This window comes from Neophocaena asiaeorientalis, unplaced genomic scaffold (assembly GCF_003031525.2).
Source record: "Neophocaena asiaeorientalis asiaeorientalis breed wild unplaced genomic scaffold, Neophocaena_asiaeorientalis_V1.1 scaffold113, whole genome shotgun sequence".
In the NCBI taxonomy this organism is placed as follows: Eukaryota; Metazoa; Chordata; class Mammalia; order Artiodactyla; family Phocoenidae; genus Neophocaena; species Neophocaena asiaeorientalis.
Genome location: NW_020172316.1, coordinates 3,183,733 through 3,208,115, shown reverse-complemented (window position 1 = coordinate 3,208,115; position 24,383 = coordinate 3,183,733). Strand labels below are relative to the sequence as shown.

General features: G+C 35.9%; 1 protein-coding gene across 2 annotated transcripts in view; it reads left to right on the top strand.

Moving 5' to 3' along the window:
- DNAJC10 (DnaJ heat shock protein family (Hsp40) member C10) overlaps positions 1-24,383 on the top strand; it is a 58,833-nt gene that overhangs the window by 5,307 nt on the left and 29,143 nt on the right. For both annotated transcript variants that reach the window (XM_024766549.1, XM_024766541.1), the window contains 5 exons: positions 681-731; positions 6,381-6,463; positions 7,072-7,203; positions 7,766-7,859; positions 8,944-9,021. In XM_024766549.1, coding sequence (XP_024622317.1) covers positions 681-731; positions 6,381-6,463; positions 7,072-7,203; positions 7,766-7,859; positions 8,944-9,021 — 438 coding nt within the window. The remainder of the gene's footprint in view (positions 1-680; positions 732-6,380; positions 6,464-7,071; positions 7,204-7,765; positions 7,860-8,943; positions 9,022-24,383) is intronic.

Genomic DNA, 24,383 nt, shown 5'->3' with positions numbered 1-24,383 from the left:
TAATTTATGTAGTAATGAGAAACTTTCTCACATTGGTGTTAATTATTATTATAAATAAAATTTATATTTACTTAAGTTTGCTTCTACCTCTTCAACTATTCTAATTATATAAGACTTTTAGTAATACAAAATATTTTTAAACGATAACACATTAAAAAAAACATGCAGTCTGAAAGTGAATGAGGTCTGTAATCTAGTTAACAGTAATGTACTAGTGCCAATTTCCTGGTTTGGATATTGTACTAAAATTACATAGTATGTCACCAGTAGGGGAAGCTGGATGAAAGATAAGTAGGACTCTGAACTGTTTTTACAATTTCCTGCAAGTCTATAATTATTTCAAAATAAAAACTTTTTTTAAAAAACGTATAACAGAAATTTTCTGTGGAGATGACATTGTGTGAATATTGGGAATCCCCACCCCCTGCCACACACAGACACACACACTCCATGACAGTTCATATCAGGAAACTGATGTCTTTTGATACTCTTTAAATGTATCACCAATGGTATTATTACTCTTTGCTTTTCTCTTAGTGTGTTGCATATTCTTCCACTTGGAGATTTAGTATAGCAATATGATTTTTGATGATTGAAACAAAAATAAGTAACATCTTTCATGTGGTAATTTATTTTTATGGTGAAGTTTTAACTATAATTTTATGTACTTTTCAAAATAGGTATTTATGACGATGATCCTGAAATCATAACATTGGATAGAAGAGAATTCGGTAAGTTTGTGGGTATATGATTTTCCAAAGCTAGTTCAAGACCAGTCTCCTAACTAAAATGCTCAAGGACAAATGTATTTAGAAATTTTTAAAATTTTAGCAAGGTAAAATGGTATATACTGTATTTTAAATAATGTTCTATAACCATAGTTGAGGTTTTCACGTAGTTGCTTTTATTGTCGTCATCACCTTTTCTTTCCATTATGTCAGTGAACTTTTATGACATTCTGTGTATTAGCAACAATAATTATTCCTCTCATTTGGCAGTTGAAATGAAACCTTAGAAGAGCTAGCAACATCCTCAACATTCTGTACGTGTGTGTTTGTATATAATTGACACATTTGAAATAATGAACCAATATTCTTTCTATATTTTTTCACATCATTAAAAAGTGTTTATATTTAAGAGTAGTTACGTAAAAAAAAAAGCCTAATACAAAATTGTGTATGCAGTATAATACAAATCATACAAAAGGTATACACATAAATGCATAGAGGATAAAAGCTGGATGAGAACAAAATAAAAATATTAGCACTGATAAAAAGTTCTTAGCAGAATGTGGGGCAGTATACTATTTTTTAAAAAATAGCAGTGAAATGCATAAGTGTGTATACTAAATAAAAGAAGTAAAAATAACACATAGCCCCCATATCAGTTCAGGATATGTTTGTATGCCAGGTGAGCTTCCTGCAAACTTGCAGAAATACTTCTGGTTTTAGAACTTTTATATTTCAGGGTTTTGAATAAGTATGTGGTTATTTTTGGAAGCAGATTTAATTTGATCTGTGATTTGTGTGAAAATGGATATAAAAATATACTTCTGCACTTTGCAGTGCATTGTAGAAAACCTAAAAGATTCTTACATTTTCAAATTTGTACACTTGTAATAAAATATTCTTTTCTACTTCAAACCAATATATTTTACCTCAAATCATATTTCAATTTTATTTTGCTATGTTACAGTCTCATTTAATTTAGAAAACTAAAATTGCATACTAGATGCAAAATAGATTTATATAATTTCGCATGTTATCATCATAAACAATGTGTTGCAGTCACTTGTTTCTGTACAGTTCCTTCCAAGCAAGAATTGCATCGGATTCTTACTTTGTATATCATGTTGGCGAGTTCAGGCCTACAAGGTAGCTGTTCAGTACATTATTTTGTTAAAAGTCTTGTAGTGAACACTTGAACAAGCTCTAAGGAAAATGAGTGTCTTCTCTACAGAGGAAATGGAGGATAATTTGATTCATGTGTATTGTTGGTAGACAGAACCGACACCCATGTCACAAGCTTGCAGAATCATAACTTTTTGGACTGTAGTTATATGAACCTGTTGATTTTTCTGCGGTTATTGTCTCTCATCTGCTAGTCAATCAGTAAGTATTTTGTGGTCCTGTGGGGCAGAAAACTTTGGAATTAGAGATAGAATTAGAGAAACTGAGCAAAACCTGCAAGCTGACTAATCCATGAATCCACCCAGAATGAAAGACTTTCCTGATGGTTGTATTGCACATGGGTTCAAACTTTTTCAAATTTGTCATTATAGAGAAAAGGTTAAGAACTGCTAATAATTCATATGGAACTCCAAATAGTAGTTAAGAATTAATTAACAGTCACAAAACCTTAGAGACAGTTTTTCAGAAATAATTAACTGACATTGATAGGTTCGGTGCAAAGTTGCCACTATTCAGTCTGAACTCTAATACTACCCTGTGTATTACTAGGCTAAGACAAGCTGATCCTTAAGTTTTAGCTGAAGAAGCCTAGGGAGGACGATAAATAAGGATGGATAGTTGTATCAACTTGTGCCTATGTAAATGTGACATTAGCATACTTGCTTGTGGGTCTCTTTCCATTACCAGTAGCTTCTATTGGTTTGGGTCACTTAATCTGGTCTTTTGTGTAACTAATTATATAAACAATTATGGAGTTATTTTTAAGTTATGTATGTTCTCTTGCTCCAGAGAGAAGTTATATTTTCTTCTGACTAGGGTCACTAACAATCTCAGATCAGCTTTATCCAAACAGAGACTGAAATTATTCAAAAGCTGAGCTTTGTACTTGTACAGGACTGGTCTCCTTCCAGTTCATCTTTATTTTCAGGACCCTTCTCTACATGTGCCCTGAACTCCATCTTTGTCCCTCTAGTCTCATGAATCTATTGAAAGCTCTGCTCAGTTCCTTGCCTATCAACTACCTCCTGGCAAACAGTGCCCCCCTGATTTCTACCTCCTCCCATTCCTGGGCCCTGTAATTCTTCTCTGCATTGGTAACTCTCTGATGCTTTCAACAGAAGTCTTTTGTATTTTGTTCAGTTCTGAAGTTGTAGTGGAAGAGTTAATCCAAATTACATAGTTCACTTTTATCAGGAGTGGAACTCTGAAGTGTTCAGCTATAGTACAGAAGAAAAAATGTGACTAATAAACTTCACTTTGAAGTTCTTATCCTTCCCATTAAACATGATGCATATTATCTTTTTATATGTCACAGAAAAGTATTACGCAGTTATTAAAACAAGTTCTAAATAGTATCTGCAAAAGCAAAGAACATCTTGCACTTAACAGTAGTCATTTTGAGTGGTACCCACACAATACATTCTCCTTTTGAAGACAAGCTCAAGAAATTAAAGAGGAACTCAAAGCACTTCTGCCTCTTTTTACATTTTTCTAGGCTAACAGAAGCTATTAGCTATAATCACATAAATATTAACAGACATTAGTTATAGTTGTATAGTTTAGAAGCTGAAAATCACATTTTGAAATATACTTGTTCTATTCTGAGTTACTGGGTTATGCAAAAACATCCCATTGAGCTTTGATAATACAGTATTAAAAATATTTTTAATAATAGTGGGAACTGGGCAAACAAGTTAGAAGTAGTCTATGAAAACAAAGTACCAAGATGGGAGACATTTTTTTTCCCACTTTAAATAAGGTTTTGTGTCAAATTAAATGCCATTATTTTTTTCCCTTCCAGTTTTATTGAGATATAACTGACATACAGCACTGTATAAGTTTAAGGTGTACAGCATGATTTGACATATATCCATCGTGAACTGGTGATCAAAATAAGTTTAGTAAATATTCATTATCTTATACAGATACAAAATTAAATCGGAAAAAATGTTTTCTTGTAATGGAACTCTCAGGATTTGCTCTTAACAACTTTATATATGATATACAGCATTGTTGATTATATTTATGATGTAGTACATTCCATTCCTAGTACTTATTTGTCTCGTAACTAGAAGTTTGTACCTTTTGACCACCTTCATCCAACTCTCCTTCCCCCCGACCCCCGCCTCAGGTAACCATAAACCTGATCTCTTTTTCTGTGAGTTTTGTTTCTGAAGTGTAATGACATACAACACTGTTAGTTCCTGTTACACAACATAGTGACTTGGTGTTTCTGTACATTTCAAAGTGATCACTACAGTAAGTCTGATTATGATATGTCACCATACAAAGATATTGCATAGTCGTTGACTACTCCACACACTGTATATAGCAGTCTCTGTGTGTGTGCTTATTAACTAATTTTAACAGCCCTGCATTTTTACTCCCTCCTCCACCACATTTACTGACTTTGACGTCATATTTTATATCTTTTTGTTTTATATATTCCTTAATTATTTATTGAGTATATATTTTCCTACTTGTCTTTTAACCTTTCTACTAGCTTTATACATGGCTGATTTACTACCTTTATTGTATATTTGACTTTAACAATGAGATTTTTTTTCTCCCATAATTTTCATTTTTCTAGTTGTGGCCTTTTCTTTTTCACTTAGGTAAGTCCCTGTAACATTTCCTGTGAAGCTGGTTTCATGGTGATGACCTTTTAGCTTTTGCTTCTCTGTAAAACTTTTGATCTGTCTTTCAAATCTTTTTTTTTTTGCGGTACGCGGGCCTCTCACTGTCGTGGCCTCTCCCGTTGCGGAGCACAGGCTCCGGACGCGCAGGCTCAGCGGCCATGGCTCACAGACCCAGTCGCTCCACGGCATGTGGGATCTTCCCGGACCGGGGCACAAACCTGTGTCCCCTGCATCAGCAGGCAGACTCTCAACCACTGCGCCACCAGGGAAGCCTTGTCCTTCAAATCTTAATGAAAGCCTTGCTGGGTAGAGTCTTCTTGGTTATAGGTTTTTCCCTTTCATCACTTTAAATATATTGTTAAGATGTTCAAAGAATTTGGGAGAAGATTGAATGAACAGAGTGAGAAGTTAGAAGTTTTTGAACAAAGAGTTAGAAAATATAAAGAACAACCAAACAGATGAAGAATACGATAACTGAAATGAAAAAATACACTAGAAGGAATCAACAGTAGATTAGATGATGCAGAGGAATGGATCAGCAAGCTGGAAGACAGAGTAGTGGAAATCACTGAAGCTGAACAGGAAAATGAAAAAAGAATAGAAAGAAATGAGGGCAGTTTAAGAGACCTCTGGGACAACGTCATGTGTACTAACATTTGCATCATAGAGGTCCCAGAGGAAAGGGGCCGAGAACATATAAGATTTTACCTAAATTCATACCAGTTGATCTAAGTCAGCATGGCAGTTATTTTGACAACCTAGATAGAGTGGTCTATTTGTCAGACTTTCTAACCTTTGCCAAAGAACAGCTGATAAAATCCTAATGTATACGCTTCGCTTGTAATGTATGGTTTAACTGTTTTTCACATAGATCTGTGTGTCTTGTAACTGAAATGTAGGTGAACATTATTGTGCATGTTACTAATTAATCTGAATCAGTTACACATATTTAGAATAGTGTGCATGTTTTGATGTCTTGGTATAATTTATTATAACTTATGAAAATATTTTCTTTAAAAATTACTGATAAGTGATTTTCATATGGAATTACATGGAGACTAACTTAAAGCAAATTTTCTTAACTTTTTTATCTTGACTGTTAGAGCACCTCCTTACAATGATAAAATTTTTAAATGAATAAATTTTGTTTATATCAGGTCCTCTTATAGATTAGATTATAACGTATAATGTATTGTTGGGTAGATATTATGTAGTGTTCAGATCTATTAACAAATATGTATTCATGATTTGAATTGTTAAAAACTTTGATCCAATATTTCAAATAACACAGTTTTCCAAGGAAAATGTCTTATTAAGAGCAAAGATTAGATTTAATCCCCACAGTCCTTACTATGTCGTGTAGGTCTCTTCATTCTTTCAGAATCTGGAGTAGCTGTCAGAATTGATTGACTGTGTGCTTAACCAGTGCTGCAGATAGTAGAAGAGCTTAAATGTCAGTCTCTCGCACTGTTTCTCTTCATTTCTCTCAACCACACAGACTGTCATCAGGTTTGGCTCTTGCTTCCTTTTGTTGCTTCTTTTCTTTTTACAGCTTTTTGGTGACATTGATCATGCAGTTCAAGGTTGCTTCTTATTCATGTAGGGCTTGGAAGAGTCAAAAAAAAAAAAGGTATTGTTAGTTTGACAGTTGAAATAGTACGTTTTCTTCTTATAGAAAAAATTATACAGAAAATGATAAAGTCAATGTGAGAAATATATGACTTTTTTTCATTCTGATCTCAAGGAAAATTTTTAACTAAAATAGGTACAAACCTGTAGTAAATTGGTTGTTTTGGTTGTTCTAAGTTGTTTTGGTTTTATGTACTTTCAGATGCTGCTGTTAATTCTGGAGAACTGTGGTTTGTGAACTTTTACTCCCCAGGGTGTTCACACTGCCATGATTTAGCTCCCACAGTACGTATTTTTTACATCCTGATTTAAAGTTTTACTATTCACAACTGATCTGTTATTTGAGTGTTTTTTTAAATTTGAGTGTTTTTTCTATTAGTAGTAACTATAACAGAAATGACTATAATATTTTTTCACGTGTATATGGTTTTATTTCCTGAGCATAATCTCCTTTAAGAAAGTACAGCTTGGGGACTTCCCTGGTGGTGCGGTGGTTAAGAGTCCGCCTGCCAATGCAGGGGACACAGGTTCAAGCCTTGGCCCGGGAAGATCCCACATGCCACGGAACAACTAAGCCCACGGAACAACTAAACCCGTATGCCACAACTACTGAGCCTGTGCTCTAGAGCACAGGAGCCACAACTACTGAAGCCCGCGCGCCTAGAGCCCGTGCTCCGCGACAAGAGAAGCCACTGCGATGAGAAGCCTGCGCACCACAACAAAGTGTAGCCCCCTCTCTCCGCAGCTAGAGAAAGCCTGCGCGCAGCAACAAAGACCCAGTGCAGCCAAAAAAATAATTAATTAATTTTAAAAAAGAGGAAAGTACAGCTTGAAGATTGTTCAGGGAAAGATAAATGATCTTATCAGAAGAAACTTTTTTTTTCCCCTCATAGTGGAGAGACTTTGCTAAAGAAGTAGATGGATTGCTTCGAATTGGAGCTGTTAACTGTGGCGATGATAGAATGCTTTGCCGAATGAAAGGAGTGAACAGTTATCCCAGCCTCTTCATTTTTAGGTCTGGAATGGTAAGAGATAAAATTGGCATTTTTTTTTTTAATTGGTAGAACATTATAACAAGGGGAATACTAGAGAAAACACTGTGAATTTGTAGAATCTTTTGATTTTTAAGTCTTATTTTAGATGCCATCTAACTATAGTCATAATAAACATTTTTTATTATACTGTGAATACTTTTAGATGCCATTAGTTTGTCTTTGTTCTATTTCAAAATTAAATGTTTGCCAATTTCAGTTTCCACCTTAACATAATGTTAACCAGTATGCATGTTGTACTTCATAATTTACAAAGCATTTTACAGGTGTTTTCTCTCATTGAATGTAAAGTTCTGACTTCCCTTCCTCTCCCCAGTGTTGTGATAAAAGTGAAACTAAAAACATTATAAATAGTATTATTCAAATGTCTGACATGGAATGTGTGCAATCAGGATTCTTAGCATGTCAGTTAGAAATACACTGTACTATTGAGACAGAGCTTACTTATTCAGAATAATGGAGAATCAAGGTATTTGGTATGAGTTTTAAAAAGAAAAAGTAAAAGACATTTCTCTTTTTATAAATAAAAATATAGGCTGCAGTGAAATACCATGGTGACAGATCAAAGGAAAGTTTAGTGAATTTCGCCATGCAGCATGTTAGAAGCACAGTGACAGAATTATGGACAGGTAATTTTGTTTTCATAATTTGCTTGATTTTCAAGGATACTTTGAATTGGTATTTTAAGTTTTTCAGTGGCAATGTTCTGGTCATGATACTGAAATTTTAAAATATCTTTTCCATGCTTCTTAGAAGGAAATTGTATCATTTGTTCTGAGCCCTACTAAATAGTAGTCATTTAATAAATTAACTATATTTAGACATAAACTAAAACAGTTTTGATGTAAGACATGGGTATGAAGTGGGGCTAGGTGAAAAGGCAACTTTGAAAGTGCAACTAAATATTTAGTAAACCAAGTGTTTTATTGCTTTCATAAGTATACTACATCAGGCAGTAAATTCATGCCTGTATTCAGTTTAATTTTGAAATTTAAAAACTCTTCTAATCTTAGGTTTTGAATTCATCAAGTGACTTTAGGTGGGTTATTTAATTATCTGTACTACCCATGAAATTACAGTATTTACTTCTAAAGGGATGCTCTTATCATTCATTGAACACAGTTATGTCTCCGAAACTATGTTAAATACTAGGGCTGTAGTAATAAACTATGTAATCCCTGCCTTCCAGGTCCCCATTAGTAAACCATTAAAATGCAGTGTAGTAACCATTATGAGAGGTAAGCTTAGGGAAGCATGAAGGCTATGAAAGAACTCAGGTGGGGAAAGGAGGAAGGGTTAGGAAATTCTTCTTGAACGAGGTCAGATATAACCTGTCTTGAAAGTGAAGAGGAAGCCTTAAAAGGTCACTGTATTCGGGAAACTGGCAGTATTCCATGAATCTAACAAAAAGATGGGTAATGGGTAGAGTGGCTTGGGGAAGAATATGGCTGGCTGAATGGGTAGACAAAGCTCAGATCACAAGGGGCCTTACTTGCCAATTTGTTTCTTAATGAAATAATGAATTTAGATTTTATGTAATTAAAAAAATAAATAGTGGAAGGAATTTGATATGCTCAAGAGGATTTTTAGGAATCCTGAAAACTACTCAGAGTGGATTGGAAATGGGTGACATTAGAAGGGAAAACCCATTTAGAAAATGGTTTCCATTATGGAGTAGTAAATGATCAGAAATGTTCTTTATTTTCTCTTAAGGAAATTTTGTTAACTCCATACAAACTGCGTTTGCTGCTGGTATTGGCTGGCTGATCACTTTTTGTTCCAAAGGAAGAGGTAATATTTGTTATTTTGTTATGATGAAGAGACCATGACATTTGATTTTTAGGTGACAGTCTTTTTTTTTCCCTGGGTTTATTGAGATATAATTGACATAGAACATTCTGTAACTTTAAGGTGTACAGTTTGTTGATTTGCAACACTTACATGTTGCAAAATGATGACCACCACCATGACATTAGCTAACACCTCCATCCTGTCCCCTATTTACCATTTCTTTCTTGGGGCGAGAACATTTGAGATCTACTCTTTCAGCAGCTTTCAAGTATTTTATACAGTATTGTTAGCTATAATCACTATATGCTGTACAGTAGATCCCCAGAAGTTATTAATCTTGTAATTGGAAGTATGTACCCTTAGATTAAGTGAAAGTCTTAAGTATGCTTCTATAATTGATTATTTTCAAAATAAAATTTGTACCCTGTTATAATTTTTTTATTTAATGAATATTTCTTTTTGATTATTTTACACATAGTTATAAAATTAATTAATTTCCTTTTTATTTTTTTGAAATTGAAGTATATATTTACAATATTGTGTTAGTTTCAGGTGTACAGCATAGTGATTCAGTTTGGTTTTTTTGTGGAATATATTCCAATAATGGAATATATTCCATTATAGGTTATTACAAGATATTGGGTATAATTCCCTGTACTATACAGTAAATCCTTGTTGCTTATCTATTTCATGTAAAGTAGCTTGTTTCTGTTAATCCCACACTGTTAATTTGTCCTTTCCTCCCTCTCTCTCCCCTTTGGTAACCATAAATTTGCTTCCTGTGTCCATAAGTGTGTTTCTGTTTTGTATTAAACAGATTGAGTTGTATTATTTTGTAGATTCCACATATAAATAATACCATATATTTGTCTTTCTCTGTCTGACTTCACAAAGTATAATATTCTCTGGGTCCATCCATGTTGCTGCAAATGGCAATATTTCATTCTTTTTATGGCTGAGTAATATTCCATTGTATCCATACCACATCTTAAGCCAGTTGTCTGTTGATGGGCACTTGGGTTGTTTCCATGTCTTGGCTGTTGTAAATAGTGCTGCTATGAACATTGGGGTGCATGTATCTTTTAAAACTACAGTTTTTGTCTTTTCCAGATATATACCCAGGAGTGGAATTTCTGGATCCTATGACAGCTCTATTTTTCGTTTTTTTTTTGAGGAACCACCATACTGTTTTCCATAGTGGCTGTACCAGTTTACATTCCCACTGACAGTGTAGCAGCGTTGCCTTTCCTCCACACCCTTTCCAGCATTTATTTGTAGACTTTTTGATGATAGCCATACTTACTGATGTGAGATGATACCTCATCATGGTTTTGATTTGCATTTCTTTAATAATTAGCCATGTTGAGCATCTTTCATGGGCCTGTTGGCCATGTGTATGTCTTCTTTGGAGAAATCTCTATTTAGGTCTTCTGCCCTTTTTTTTTAATTCCTTTTTGGCCACGCAACACGGTATGTGGTATCTTACTTCCCCAACCAGGGACTGAACCTTCTTCCCCTGCATTGGAAGCACAGAGTCTTAACCACTGGACCACCAGGGAAGTTCCTGCCCATTTTTTGATTGGGTTATTTTTTTAAATTTGGTCATATGAGCTATTTACATATTTTGGATATTAACCCCATTTCAGTCACATCATTTGCAAATATTTTCTCCCATTCCTTAAGTTTTCTTTTCATTTTGTTGAAGGTTTCTTTGCTGTGCAAAAGCTTGTAACTTTGATTAGGTCCTATTTGTTTATTTTTGGTTTTTATTGCTTTTGCCTTGGGAGATTGATCTAAGAAAGTATTGCTACAATTTATGTCCGAGAATGTTTTACCTATGTTCTCTCTTAGGAATTTTATAGTGTCGTGTCTTATATTTAGGTCTTTAAATCTTTTTTTTAATTGATGTATAGTTGATTTACAGTGTTGTGTTAATTACTGCTGTATAGCAAAGGGATTCAGTTATACATATATTCACATTCTTTTTTTTAATATTCTTTTCCATTATGGTTTATCATAGGATATTGAACATAGTTCTCTGTGCTATACAGTAGGACCTTGTTGTTTATCCATTCTGTATGTAAAAGCTTACATCTGCTAACCCCAACCTCCTATTCCATTCCCCCCAACCCCCTCCCCCTTGGCAACCACCAGTCTGTTCTCTATATCTGTGATTCTTTTTCTGTTTCATAGGTTCATTTGTGTTGTATTTTAGATCCACATATAAGTGATATCACACAGTATTTGTCTTTCTCTTTGACTTACTTCACTTAGTAGATAGTCTCTAGTTGCGTCCATGTTGCTGCAAATGGCATTATTTCATTCTTTTTTATGGCTGAGTAGTATTCCATTGTATATATGTACCACATCTTCTTTATCCATTCATCTGTCGATGGACATTTAGGTTGTTTCCATGTCTTGGCTATTGTGAATAGTGCTACTGTGAACATAGGGGTGCATGTATCTTTTTGGAATGGAGTTTTTATTTTATTTTATTTTTTTTTTTGCGGTACGCGGGCCTCTCAGTGCTGTGGCCTCTCCCGTTGTGGAGCACAGGCTCAGTGGCCATGGCTCACGGGCCCAGCCGCTCCGCGGCATGTGGGATCTTCCCAGACCACCGGGGCACAAACCCGCGTCCCCTGCATCAGCAGGCGGACTCTCAACCACTGCGCCACCAGGGAAGCCCTGGAATGGAGTTTTGTCTGGATATAAGCCCAGGAGTGGGATTGCTGGATCATATGGTAATTCTGTTTTTAGTTTTTTGAGGAACCTCTATTCTGTTCTCTATACTGGCTACACCAACTTACATTCCCACCAACAGTGTTGGAGTATTCTCTTTTCTCCATACCCTCTCCAGCATTTGCTATTTGTAGACTTTTTGACTGGAGGTGGTACCTCACTGTAGTTGTGATTTGCATTTCCCTAATAATTTGTGATGTCGAGCATCTTTTCATGTGCCTACTGGCCATCTGTATTTTTTCTTTGGAGGAATGTCTGTTTACGTCTTCTACCCATTTTTTGATTTGGTTGTTTGGTTTTTTGTTGTTGAGTTGTATGAGCTGTTTGTGTATTTTGGAAATTAAGCTCCTGTTGGTCACATCATTTAAATATTTTCTCCCATTCTGTAGGTTGTCTTTTTGTTTTTGTTTATGGTTTCCTTTGCTGTGCAAAAGCTTTTAAGTTTGATTAGGTCCCATTTGTTTATTTTAGTTTTTATTTATATTACCTTGGGAGACTGAGCTAAGAACACACTGGTATGATTTACGTCAGAAAATGTTTTGCCTATGATTTCTTCTAGGAGTTTTATGTCATGTTTAAGTCTTTAAGCCATTTTGAGTTTATTTTTGTGTATGGTGAGAGGGTGCATTCTAACTTCACTGATTTACATGTGGCTGTCCAACTTTCCCAACACCACATGCTGAAGAGATTGGTTTTTCTCCATTGTATATTCTTGCCTCCTCTTTTGAAGATTAATTGACTCTAGGTGTGTGGGTTTATTTCTGGGCTCTCTGTTCTGTCCCATTGATCCATATGTCTGGTTTTGTGCCAGTACCACACTGTTTTGATTACTGTAGCTTTGTAGTATTGTCTGAAGTCTGGGAGGGTTATGCCTCCTGCTTTGTTCTTTTTCTTCAGGATTGCTTTGGCAATTCTGGCTCTTTTATGGTTCCATATGAATTTTAGGTTTATTCTAATTCTGTGAAAATGTCATGAGTAATTTGATAGGGATTGCATTAAATCTGTAGATTGCTTTGGGTAGTATGGCCATTTTAACAATATTAATTTTTCCAATCTAGGAGCATGGGTTATCTTTCCATTTTTTTGAATCATCTACAGTTTCCTTTTTTAATGTTTCATAGTTCTCATCGTATAAGTCTTTCACCTCCTTGGTCAGGTTTATTCCTAAGTAGTTTATTTTGGGGCTGTGATTTTAAAAGGCATTGGTTTTTTACATTCTCTTTCTGATATTTCATTGTTGGTGTGAAGAAATGGAACTGATATCTGTATGTTACTTTAAAATTTTTTTATACAGCAGGTTCTTATTAGTTATCTGTTTTATACATATTAGTGTATATATGTCAGTGCCAATCTCCCAGCTCATCCCACCACCAGCCCCCACCCCTGCTTTCCCCGCTTGGTGTCCATACGTTTGTTCTCTACATCTGTGTCTCTATTTCTGCCTTGCAAACTGGTTCATCTGTACCATTTTTCTAGATTCCACATATGCATGAATATACGATATTTTTCTCTTTCTGACTTCATTTTGTATACAGTCTCTAGGTCCATCCATATCTCTACAAATGACCCAATTTCGTTCCTTTTTATGGCTGAGTCGTATTCCATTGTATATATGTACCACATCTTCTTTATACATTCGTCTGTCAGTGGGCATTTAGGTTGCTTCCATGACCTGGCTATTGTAAATAGTGCTGCAGTGAACATTGGGGTGCGTGTGTCTTTTTGAATTACGGTTTTCTCTGGGAATATGCCCAGTAGTGGATTGCTGGGTCATATGGTTGTTCTATTTTTAGTTTTTTAAGGAGGCTCCAAACTGTTCTTGATAGTGGCTGTATCAATTTACATTCCCACCAACAGTGCAAAAGGGTTACCTTTTCTCCATACCCTCTCCAGCATTTGCTGTTTGTAGATTTTCTGATGATGCCCATTCTAACCGGTGTGAGATGGTACCTCACTGTAGTTTTGATTTGGATTTCTCTAATAATTAGTGATGTTGAGCAGCTTTTCATGTGCCTCTTGGCCATCTGTATGTTTTCTTTGTAGAAATGTCTGTTTAGGTCTTCTGCCCATTTTTGGATTGGGTTTGCTTTTTAATATTGAGCTGCATGAGCTGTTTATATATTGTGGAGATTAATCCTTTGTCCATTGATTCGTTTACAAATATTGTCTCCCATTCTGAAGATTGTCTTTTCATCTTGTTTATGGTTTCCTTTGCTGTTCAAAAGTTTGGAAGTTTCATTAGGTCCCATTTGTTTATTTTTGTTTTTATTTCCATTACTCTAGGAGGTGGATCAGAAAAGATCTTGCTGTGATTTATGTCACAGTGATCTTCCTATGTTTTCCTCTAAGAGTTTTATAGTGCCTGGTCTTACATTTAGGTCTGTCATCCATTTTGAGTTTATTTTGTGTATGGTGTTAGGGAGTGTTCTAATTTCATTCTTTTACATGTAGCTGTCCAATTTTCCCAGCACCGCTTATTGAAGACTGTCTTTTCTCCATTGTATATCCTTGCCTCCTTTGTCATAGGACCATAGGTACATGGGTTTATCTCTGGGCTTTCTATCCTGTTCCATTGACCTTTGCTATTTTCTTTATTTCTCTTTCTTTTATTTGTGCTCTGATCTTTATGAGTTCTTTCCTTCTACTATGGGTTTTGTTTGTGCTTCTTTCTCTACTTCCTTTAGGTTGACTCTCTGCACTTCCTGGACTTGGGTGGCTGTTTCCTTTCCCATGTTAGGAAGTTTTCAACTATAATCTCTTCAGATATTTTCTCGGGTCCTTTCTCTCTCTCCTCCTTCTGGGACCCCTATAATGCAAATGTTGGTGCATTTAATGTTGTCCCAGAGGTATCTTAGGCTGTCTTCATTTCTTTTCATTCTTTTTTCTTTATTCTGTTCCATGGCAGTGATTTCCACCATTCTTGTCTTCCAGGTCACTTATCCATTCTTCTGCCTCAGTTATTCTCCTATTGATTCCTCCTAGTGTATTATTCATTTCAGATATTGTATTGTTTATTTCTGTTTGTTTCATTCTTCTAGGTCTTTGTTAAACATTTCTTGCATCTTCTTGATCTTTGCCTCCGTTCTTTTTGCGAGGTCCTGAATCATCTTCACTATCATTATTCTGAATTCTTTTTCTGGAAGGTTGCCCGTCTCCACTTCATGTGGTGGTTTTTCTAGGGTTTTATTTTGTTCTTTCATCTGGTACATAGTCCACTGCCTTTTCATATTGTCTTTCTTTCTATGAATGTGGTTTTTGTTCGACATGCTGCAGGATTGTAGTTCTTCTTGTTTCTCTGTATGTTACCCTTGTATCCTGCTACCTTGCTGAATTTATCAGTTCTAGTAGTTTTTGTGTGGTGTCTTTAGGGTTAATTATATATAGTATCATATCATCTGCATATGATGACAATTTTACCTCTTTCAATTTGGATGTGTTTTATTTCTTTCTCTTGTCTGATTGCTATGGCTAGGACTTCCAATACTATGTTGAATAGAAGAGGCAAGAGTGGGCATCCTTGTCTTGTTCCAGATTTTAGTAAGGCTTTCATCTTTTCACGGTTGAGTATTGTATTGGCTGTAGATGTGTCATAAATAACTTTTACTATCTTGAGATATGTTCCCTCTGTACCTATTTTGGTAAGAGTTTTTATCATGAATGGATGCTGAATTTTGTCAACTGCTGTTTCTGCATCTGTTTAGATGATCATGTGGTTTTTGCCTTTTCTTTTGTTCATGTGGTGTATCACATTAATTGAGTTGTGTATGTTGAACCATCCTTGTGAATTTAGGATGGATCCCACTTGGTTGTGGTGTATGATCTTTTTTATGTGTTGTAAGATTCAGTTTGCTAATGTTTTGTTGAGGTTTTTTGCATCTATATTTATCAAAGATATTGGCCTGTAATTTTCTTTTTTGGTTGTGTCTTTGTCTGGTTTTGGTAACAGGGTGATGGTGGCTTCATAGAATGTTCTTGGGAGTGTTCCCTCCTCTTCAGTTTTTTGGAAGAGTTTGAGAAGGGTTGGTATAAATTCTTCTTTGTATGTTTGGTAGAATTCACCTGTGATGCTCTGTGGTCCTGGACTTTTGTTTGTAGGGAGTTTTTAAATTACAAATTCTCTTTCATTTCTAATGATTGGTCTTTTCATATTATCTATTTCTTCTTGATTCAGTTTTGGTGGGCTGTATGTTTCTAGAAACCTATCCATTTCTTCTAGGTTGTCCAATTTGTTGGTATATAATTGTTCATGGTATTTTGTATTTCTGTGGTATCAGTTGAGATTTCTCCTTTTTCATTTCTTATTTTGTTTATTTGTGTTCTCTTTCTTTTCTTCTTGGTATGCCTGGCCAGGGGTTTGTCTATTTTCTTTACCCTTTCAAAGAACCAGCTCTTTGTTTTATTGATTATTTTTATAATCTCTATTTTACTTACTTCCTCTCAGATCTTTATTATTTCCTTCCTTCTGCTGACTTTAGGTTTTGTTGTCCTTTTTCTAATTCTTTTTAGTGGTAGGTTAGTTTGTTTATTTGAGATTTTTCTTGTTTTTTGAGGAAGGCCTGTATCACTATGAACTTCACTCTAAGAACTGCTTTTACTGCATCCCAGAGATTTTGTATCATTGTGTTTGCATTGTCATTTGTCCCAAGGTATTTTTTAATTTCCTCTTTGATTTCATCGTTGACCCATTGGTTTTTTAGTAGCATGTTATTTAGTCTCCATGTAATCGTTTTTTCCTCATTTCTTTTTTCGTGGTTAATTTCTACTTTCATGGCATTGTGGTTAGAAAAGATGCTTGAGATAATTTCTATGCTCTTAAATTTGTTGAGGCTTGTTTTGTGCCCTAGTATGTGGTCAATCCTAGAGAATGCTCCATGTGTACTTGGAAAGAATGTGTATTCTGATTTTGGGGGGATGTAATGTCCTGAAAATATCAATTAAGTCTAGCTGTTATATTATGTGGGGTCTCTGTTGCCTTATTGATTGTCTGGAAGATCTGTGCATTGATGTGAGTGTGGTGTTAAAGTCTCCTACTACTGTTGTATTCCTATCAATTTCTACCTTTATCTCTGTTAATATTTGTTTTATGTATTTGGGTGCTACTGTATTAGGTGTATGTATGTTGATGAGTGTGAAGTCCTCTTGTATTGATCCTTTTATCATTATGTAGTGTCCTTCTTTATCCTTCTTTATGATCTTTGTTTTAAAATCTTGTTTGATATGAGCATTGCAACTCTTACTTTCTTATCATTTCCTTTTGTATGAAATATCTTTTTCTATCCCCTCACTTTCAATCTATGTTTGTCCTTTGCCGTAAAGTGGGTGTCTAGTAGGCAGCATATTTTAGGCTCTTGTTTTTTTAGCCAGTCTTCCACTCTGTGTCTCTTGATTGAAGCATTTTGTCCATTAACATTTAAGTTAATTATAGATAGATATGTATTTATTGCCATTTTAAACCTTGTTTTCCCATTGATTTTATATTTCTTCTTTGTCTTTGTTTTCCCTTTTGTCATTTTTTTTTCACACACGCACACTGTATTTTATTTTTACAAGAGATAAATAAACTGACACCAAGCATTGTAAATGGATGACCCTTTTGTGGTTTTATGATTTTCTTTTGTATTATACTTGTGTTCTCTTCTTTTTGGTTTTTGTGAATCTATTGTATGTTTTTGATTTGTGGTTACCCTGCTTTTCTAGCGTGTTAACCCTTCCTATTTCTGCTTGCCTTAGACTGGTAGTCTTATAGGCTCAAATATATTCTAGAAAAAAAATATATACACACTTTCTTACTCCCCACATCTTATGATTTTTGATGTCCCCGTTTACATCTTCATGTTCATCCTTTTGCTGTTCATTGTGGTTATCGTCATGTTCACAGAAGTTTTTGATTTCTTTTTTTTAATTTGTGTACTGGCTTATTTAAGTGACTTACTTTGAGGTTGTGATTTTCTCTTTCCTATATTGTCCTGCTTCTTTTCTCTCTGATGTTTTTTTTTTGGCCACGTCATGTGGCATACAGGATCTTCATTCTTGGACCAGGAATCAAACCCATGCTCCTGCTGTGGAAGTGCAGAGTCTTAACCTCTGGACCGCCAGGGAAGTCCCCTGAGAAATTCTTTATCTCTCCTTTTATTCTAATGATAATTTTACAGGGTAGATTATCCTATGTTGTAGATTTTTCCCTTTCAGGACTTTGACTATATCTTGCCAGTCCCTTCTGGCCTGCAGTGTTTCTGTAGACAAATCAACTGATAGTCTTATGGCGGTTCCCTTGTAATTAACTCTTTTCTATTGCTGCCTTTAGAACCCTCTCTTTAACTTTTGCTATTTTTATTATCATATGTCTTGGTGTAGGTCTGTTTGGGACCCTCTGTGCTTCCTGTACCTGGATATCTGTTTACTTCTTTAGGTTTGGGAAGTTTTCAGCCATAATTTCTTGTAGTACACTTTCCATCCCTTTTTCTCTTTATTCCACTTCTGGAATCCCTATTATGCATAGGTTGGCACGCTTTATATCAGAGGTCCCCAACCACCGTGGCCTGTTAGGAACCGGGACGCACAGCAGGAAGTGAGTGGCAGACAAGTGAGCAAAGCTTCATCTGCCACTCCCCATCGCTCCCCCTCACTCATTACCACCTGAACCATCACTTGCATTACCACCTGAACCATCCCCCACCCCCACCCCCACTCCCATTGGTGGAAAAATTGTCTTCCACACCAGTCCCTGGTGCCAAAAACGTTGGGGACCACTGCTTTATATTATCCTGTGGGTCTCTTATATTGCTTTCATTTTTTTTTCATTTGGCTTTCTGTCTGCTGTCCTGATTGGGTGATTTCCATTACTCTGTTTTCCACATCACTTATCTGTTTTTCTGCACTATTCATTCTGTTTTTCATTGCTTTAACTCAGCTTTCGTGTCGGCAAATGAGTTTTCTAATTTTTCTTGGTTCCTCTTTATAGTTTCTAGTTCCTTTTTACACTATTCTGCATTTCTGTTGATAGCCTTTCTTAATTTCTTTAGTATTTTCATTACCTCCGTTTTGAACTCGGTGTCTATTAGACTGAAGAGGTTTATTTCATTATTTGTTCTTTCAGGGGAATGCTCTTGGTCTTTTAACTGAAAGTGGTTCCTCTGCTTCTTCATTTTAGTTATATTTCTCTTACTCCTTGAGTTTAGGAGAAACAATTATCTTGTGGTCTTGAATGGCTGTTTACATATGGGGGCATCCCTGTGTAGTTTGTGTGGGTTTAATTTATTTGTTGTAGGGGCTCTTTTTAGTATGGATGCCTGTCACCTCTTTCCTCAGCATGTGCTTGTTGTCATCCCCTTGATAGGGGGTGTGCAGATTCAGTGGCTGGTGCCCAGTCCTGGGGTTCTTGACAACAGTGGCAGCTCAGGCGACCCCCTGAAGCATGCGATGGGAGCAGAGGTGGCTTGCGACCACTCCTGAGGTCTGGGAGGGAGGCGGCGGGGGCTGCAACCGCTCCTGGCATCTGGGCAGGCAGTGGTGGCAGCTTGTGACGTCCCCTCGTTCCCTTGCAGGCACTGCCCTACCCTCTGCAAGTGTGTGCACGGGGAAAAAGGCTACAACCTGCATCCTGCCCCTCCCCTTACGCAACCCCCAAATAATGGCAGCTGGCCTCTAAGGCGGCCCAGGCTTCTTCTGTGCACACCACCAGCCATGGTCGCACTGGATTCCAGCACCCCCCAGGGCTGTCTTCACATAGTCAACCCTAGTCCTCTCCCCAGTTCTGATTTCTGAAGCCTGAGTTCCAGTACCCAGCCCCTGCCCGCACTGACAGACACAAGCCTCTGACTGGAGAGTGCAGGGTGGTGGCACTGACCATTTGTGCGGTTCTTCCTTCACTCTGGCTGCCGCAAGCTAGCTGCTGCACTCTTCTCCGAGTCTCTGAAGCTCCCCTTCTGTCCTGGCCAGTCTCCCTGCCAGGGGGGCTGGCACCTTTCCTCTTTCTCAGCTCCCTCCCAGGGACACAGGTCCTGTCTCAATTTCTTTCTTGCTTTCTTTTTTTTCTTTTTTCCTACCTGGTTACATGGAGATTTTCTTGCCCTTTCAGCAGTTTGAGGTGTTCTGGCAGTGTTCAGTATATTCTATGAGAATTGTTCCACATGTTGATGTATTTTTGATGTATTTGTGGGAGAAGGTAAGCATCACATCCTACTACTCTGCCATCTTGATTACTCTCTCCTTTAAATCATTTTGAATTTATTTTTGTATATGGTGGGAGGGGAGTATTCTAAATTCATTGATTTACATGTAGCTGTCCAGCTTTCTCAACACCGTTTGTTGAAGAGACTGTCTTTTCTCTATATTGTTGTTTCCTTTGTCATAGATAAATTGATCGTAGGTGTGTGGGTTTATTTCTGGGCTCTCTGTTCTGTTCATCTATATGTCTTTGTACTAATACCATGCTTTTTGACTACTGTAGCTTTGTAGTATATTCTGAAGTTGAGAAGGGTTATGCCTCCAGCTTTGTTCTTTTTCCTTAGAATTGTTTTAGCAATTCTGGGCCTTTTGTGTTTTCATATAAATTTTAGGATTATTTGTTCTAATTCTGTGAAAAATGTCATGGTATTTTGATAGGGATTGCATTAAATTTGTAGATTGCTTTGGGTAGTATATCCATTTTAAAAATATTCTTCCCATCTAAGAATATAGGATATCTTTCCATTTTTTTGAATCATTTTCATTTCCTTTACCAGTGATTTATAGTTTTCAGCACGTAGGTATTTCACCTCCTTGGTTACGTTTATTCCTAGGTATTTAAATTTTTTGATGAGATTTTAAACGGGATTTTTTTTTTTACTTATATTTCATTTTTAGTGTATAGAAACATGACAGATTTCTCTGTATTAATCTTGTATGCTGCTATCTTGCCAAATCCCTTGATTAGTTCTTATACTTTTTTGGGTGAAGACTAGGGTTTTGTATATAGAGTATTGTATGTCATCTGCAAAGGGTGGCAGTTTTACCTTTTCCCTTGCAATTTGGATACCTTTTATTTCTTTTTCTTATCTGATTGCTGTGGCTAGGACGTATAATACTCGGTTGAATAGAAGCTCTGGGAGTGGGCATCCTCGGCTTATTCCTGAATTTAGAGGGAAGGCTTTTACTTTTCACCACTGAGTATTATGTTGGTTGTGGCTTTGTTGTAAATGGCCTTTATTATGTCATAATATGTTCCCTCTACACCCACTTTGGTGAGAGTTTTTATCATGAATGGATGTTGAATTTTGTGAAATGCTTTTTCTGCATCTGTTGAGATGATCATGTGATCATGTGGCTTTTGTCTTTCCTTTTGTTAATGCGGTGTATCACACTGATTGATTTACATATGTGGAACCATCCTTGTGATCCTGAAATGAATCCAACTTGATCATGGTGTATGATCCTTTTCAGGTATTGTTGGATTCAGCTTGCTAATATTCTGTTGAGGATTTTTGCACCTATATTCATCATAGATACTGGCCTGTAGCTTTTTTTTTTTTTGTAGTGTCTTTGTCTAGTTTTGTAATTAGGGTAAAAGTGGCCTCATAGAATGAATTTGGAAGTGTTCCCTCTTCTTCAGTTTTTTGGAATAGTTTGGGAAGGATTAGTTTAAGTTCTTTATGTTTGGTAGAATTCTTCAGTGAAGCCATCTGGTCTTGGACTTTTGTTTGCAGAAAGTTTTTCTTTTAATTATTATTACAGATTCTGTTTCACTTCTAGTGATTAGCCTGCTCAAACTGTGTTTCTTCTTGACTTAGTCTTGCCAGGCTGTATGTTTCTAAAAATTTGCCCATTTCTTCTAGGTTGTCCAGTTTGTTGGCATGTAACTGTTCATTGTATTTCTCTTCCGATTGTTTGTATTTCTGTGATAACAGTTATTTCTCCTCTTTCATTTCTTAATTTATTGGGGTCCTCTCTTTTTGATGAGCCTGGCTTGTCGATTTTATTTATCTTTTCAAAAAATCAACTCTTAGTTTTATTGATCTTTTTTGTTGCTATTTTTTTCCCTGATCTATTTTATTTCTCTCTGATCTTTATTATTTCCTTGCTTCTGCTGACTTTGCACTTTTTCTTTTACTAATCCTTTTAGGTGGTTGGTGAGATTGTTCATTTGAAATTTTTCTTGTTTCTTGAGTTAGGCCTGTATCGCTGTGGATTTCCCCCTAAGAATTGCTTTTGCTGCATGCCAGAGATTTTGTAATGTGTTCTCATTTTCCTTAATCTCAAGGTATTTTATAATTTCTTCTTTGATTCCATCTTTGACCCATTTGTTTCTTAGTAGCATGTTGTTCAGCCTCCACATGTTTGTTCTTTCTCTGTTTTTCTTTCCATAGTTAATTTCTGATTTCATATCATTGTGGTCAGAAAAGATGCTTGAAATAACTTCTATCCTCTTAAATTTGTTGAGGCTTGTCTTATGACCTAGCATGTGGTCTGTCCTATAGAACATTCCATGTGCACTTGAAAAGAATGTGTATTCTGGGGTTTTCAGGGGATGTAGTATTCTGTAGAAATCTATTAAGTCCAACTGGTCTGTTGTATCATTTAAAACCACTGTTTTCTTCTTGATTTTCTGTCTGGATGATCTGTCCATTGATGTCAGTGGAGTGTTAAATCTACTATTACTGTATTTTTGTCAGTTTTTCCCTTTATGTCTTTTAGTATTTGCTTTATATATTTATGTACTGCTATATTAGGTGCATAGGTGTTAATGAGTATAATATCCTCTTCTTGTGTTGATTCCTTTATCATTATATAATGCCCTTCTTTGTCTTTTTTTATGGCCTTTGTCTTAAAGTCTACTTTGTTTGATATGAATATTGCTACCCCCACTTTCTTGTCATTCCCATTTGCCTGAAATATCATTTTCCTTCTCCTCACTTTCAGTTTGTGTGTGTCTTTTATCCTGAAGTAAGTGTCTTGTAGACAGTATATTTCAGGTTCTTGTTTTTCTTTCCAATCAGCCAGTCTTTTGATCAAAGCATTTAGTCTGTTGACATTTAAAGTAATTGATAGGTTTGTATTTATTACCATTGTAATCCTTGTTTTCCAGTTGTTTTGTAGTTTATTTTTTTTGTTTTTTCTTTTGGTCTGATGATTTTCTTTTGTTGTATGCATGACTTCCTTTCTTTTTGGTCTTTGTGAATCTATTCTATGTTTTTGATTTGTGGTTACCATGAAATTCAGGTGTGTTGACCCATAACTATCTACTTGATGTAAACTGATAGTCATTCAATTCAAACACATTCTAAAAGATGTACATTTTTTATTCCCCTCCCTGGTACTTTGCAATTTTGATATCCTATCTTACATGTTTAAACTTATCCTTTTATTTTTATTATAGAGTCACTTTTACAATTTTTTTGACTGTTTAGTCTACATACTAGTTTATTTAAGTGATCCTCAATTCTTACTATATATTTGCCTTGCCTATTTTGATTTTCTCTTTCCTATAGTGTCTTGCTCCTTTTCCATTTAGAGAAGACCCTTCAATATTTCTTTTAGGGTAGGTTTAGTATTACTGAATCTTTTTAGTTTTTGCTTGTCTGAGAAATTCTTTATCTCTCCTTCTATTCTAAATGATAATCTTGCTGTATAGAGTATCCTAGGTTGCAGGGTTTTTTCCTTTCAGAACTTTTAGTATATTATGCCACTCCCTTCTGGCCTGCAAGTCAGCTGATAGCCTTATGGGGGTTCCCTTGTAATTAACTCTTTTTCTCTCACTGCCTTTAGGATGCTCTTTTTGTCTTTAAGTTTTGCCATCTTAATTATGATATATCTTGTGGGTCTGTTCAGGTTCATCTTGTTTAGGATCCTTTGTGCTTCTTGTATCTGGATATCTGTTTCCTTCTTTAGGTTTAGCAAATTTTCAGCCATAGTTTCTTCAAATAAGTTTTTGATCCCCTTCTCTCTTCTCCTTCTCAAACCCCTATTATGCATAGGTTGGCACATTTTATATTATTTTATAGATCTTGTAAGTTCCTTTCATTTTTTTTTTCACTTGTCTTTGCTCTTCTGATTGGGCGATTTCTATTATTCTGTCTTCCAGCTTACTTATTCATTCTTCTGTGTCATTTAGTTAGCTGTACATTGCTTCTAGATTTCTTTTTATCTTAGAAATTGAATTATTTATCTATTTTTGATTTGTTCATCTTTGTAGTTTCTAGTTCCTTGTTACAGTGATATGCATTTATATTGATCTTTCTTAATTCATTTAGCGTTTTTATAACCACCATTTTGAACTTGGCTTCTGGTAGACTGGTGAGCTCTGTTTCATTATTTGTTTCAGGGGATTTTTCTTGCTCTTTTACTTGGGAGTATTTCCTCTGCCTTTTCATTTTACTTAACTGACTCTGTCTCTGAATATAGGAGAAACGATTATCTGTTATGATCTTAAAGGGGTGTTTTTATGTGGTAGCATCCCTGTGTAGACTCTGTGTGTATGATGGACACCAGCCATGTCTTTTTTCGGGGTATGCTGGTCGTTATCACCTAGATAGGGGGTTTGGTTGGTTTTGAGGGATCTAAAGACTGTGCAGGGTGTGAGGTGGGACTTCCTCTTTGCTTCATAGCTGTTGCCGCCCTGTCAGGGACAGGGCCTGCTCCCCAGCTGT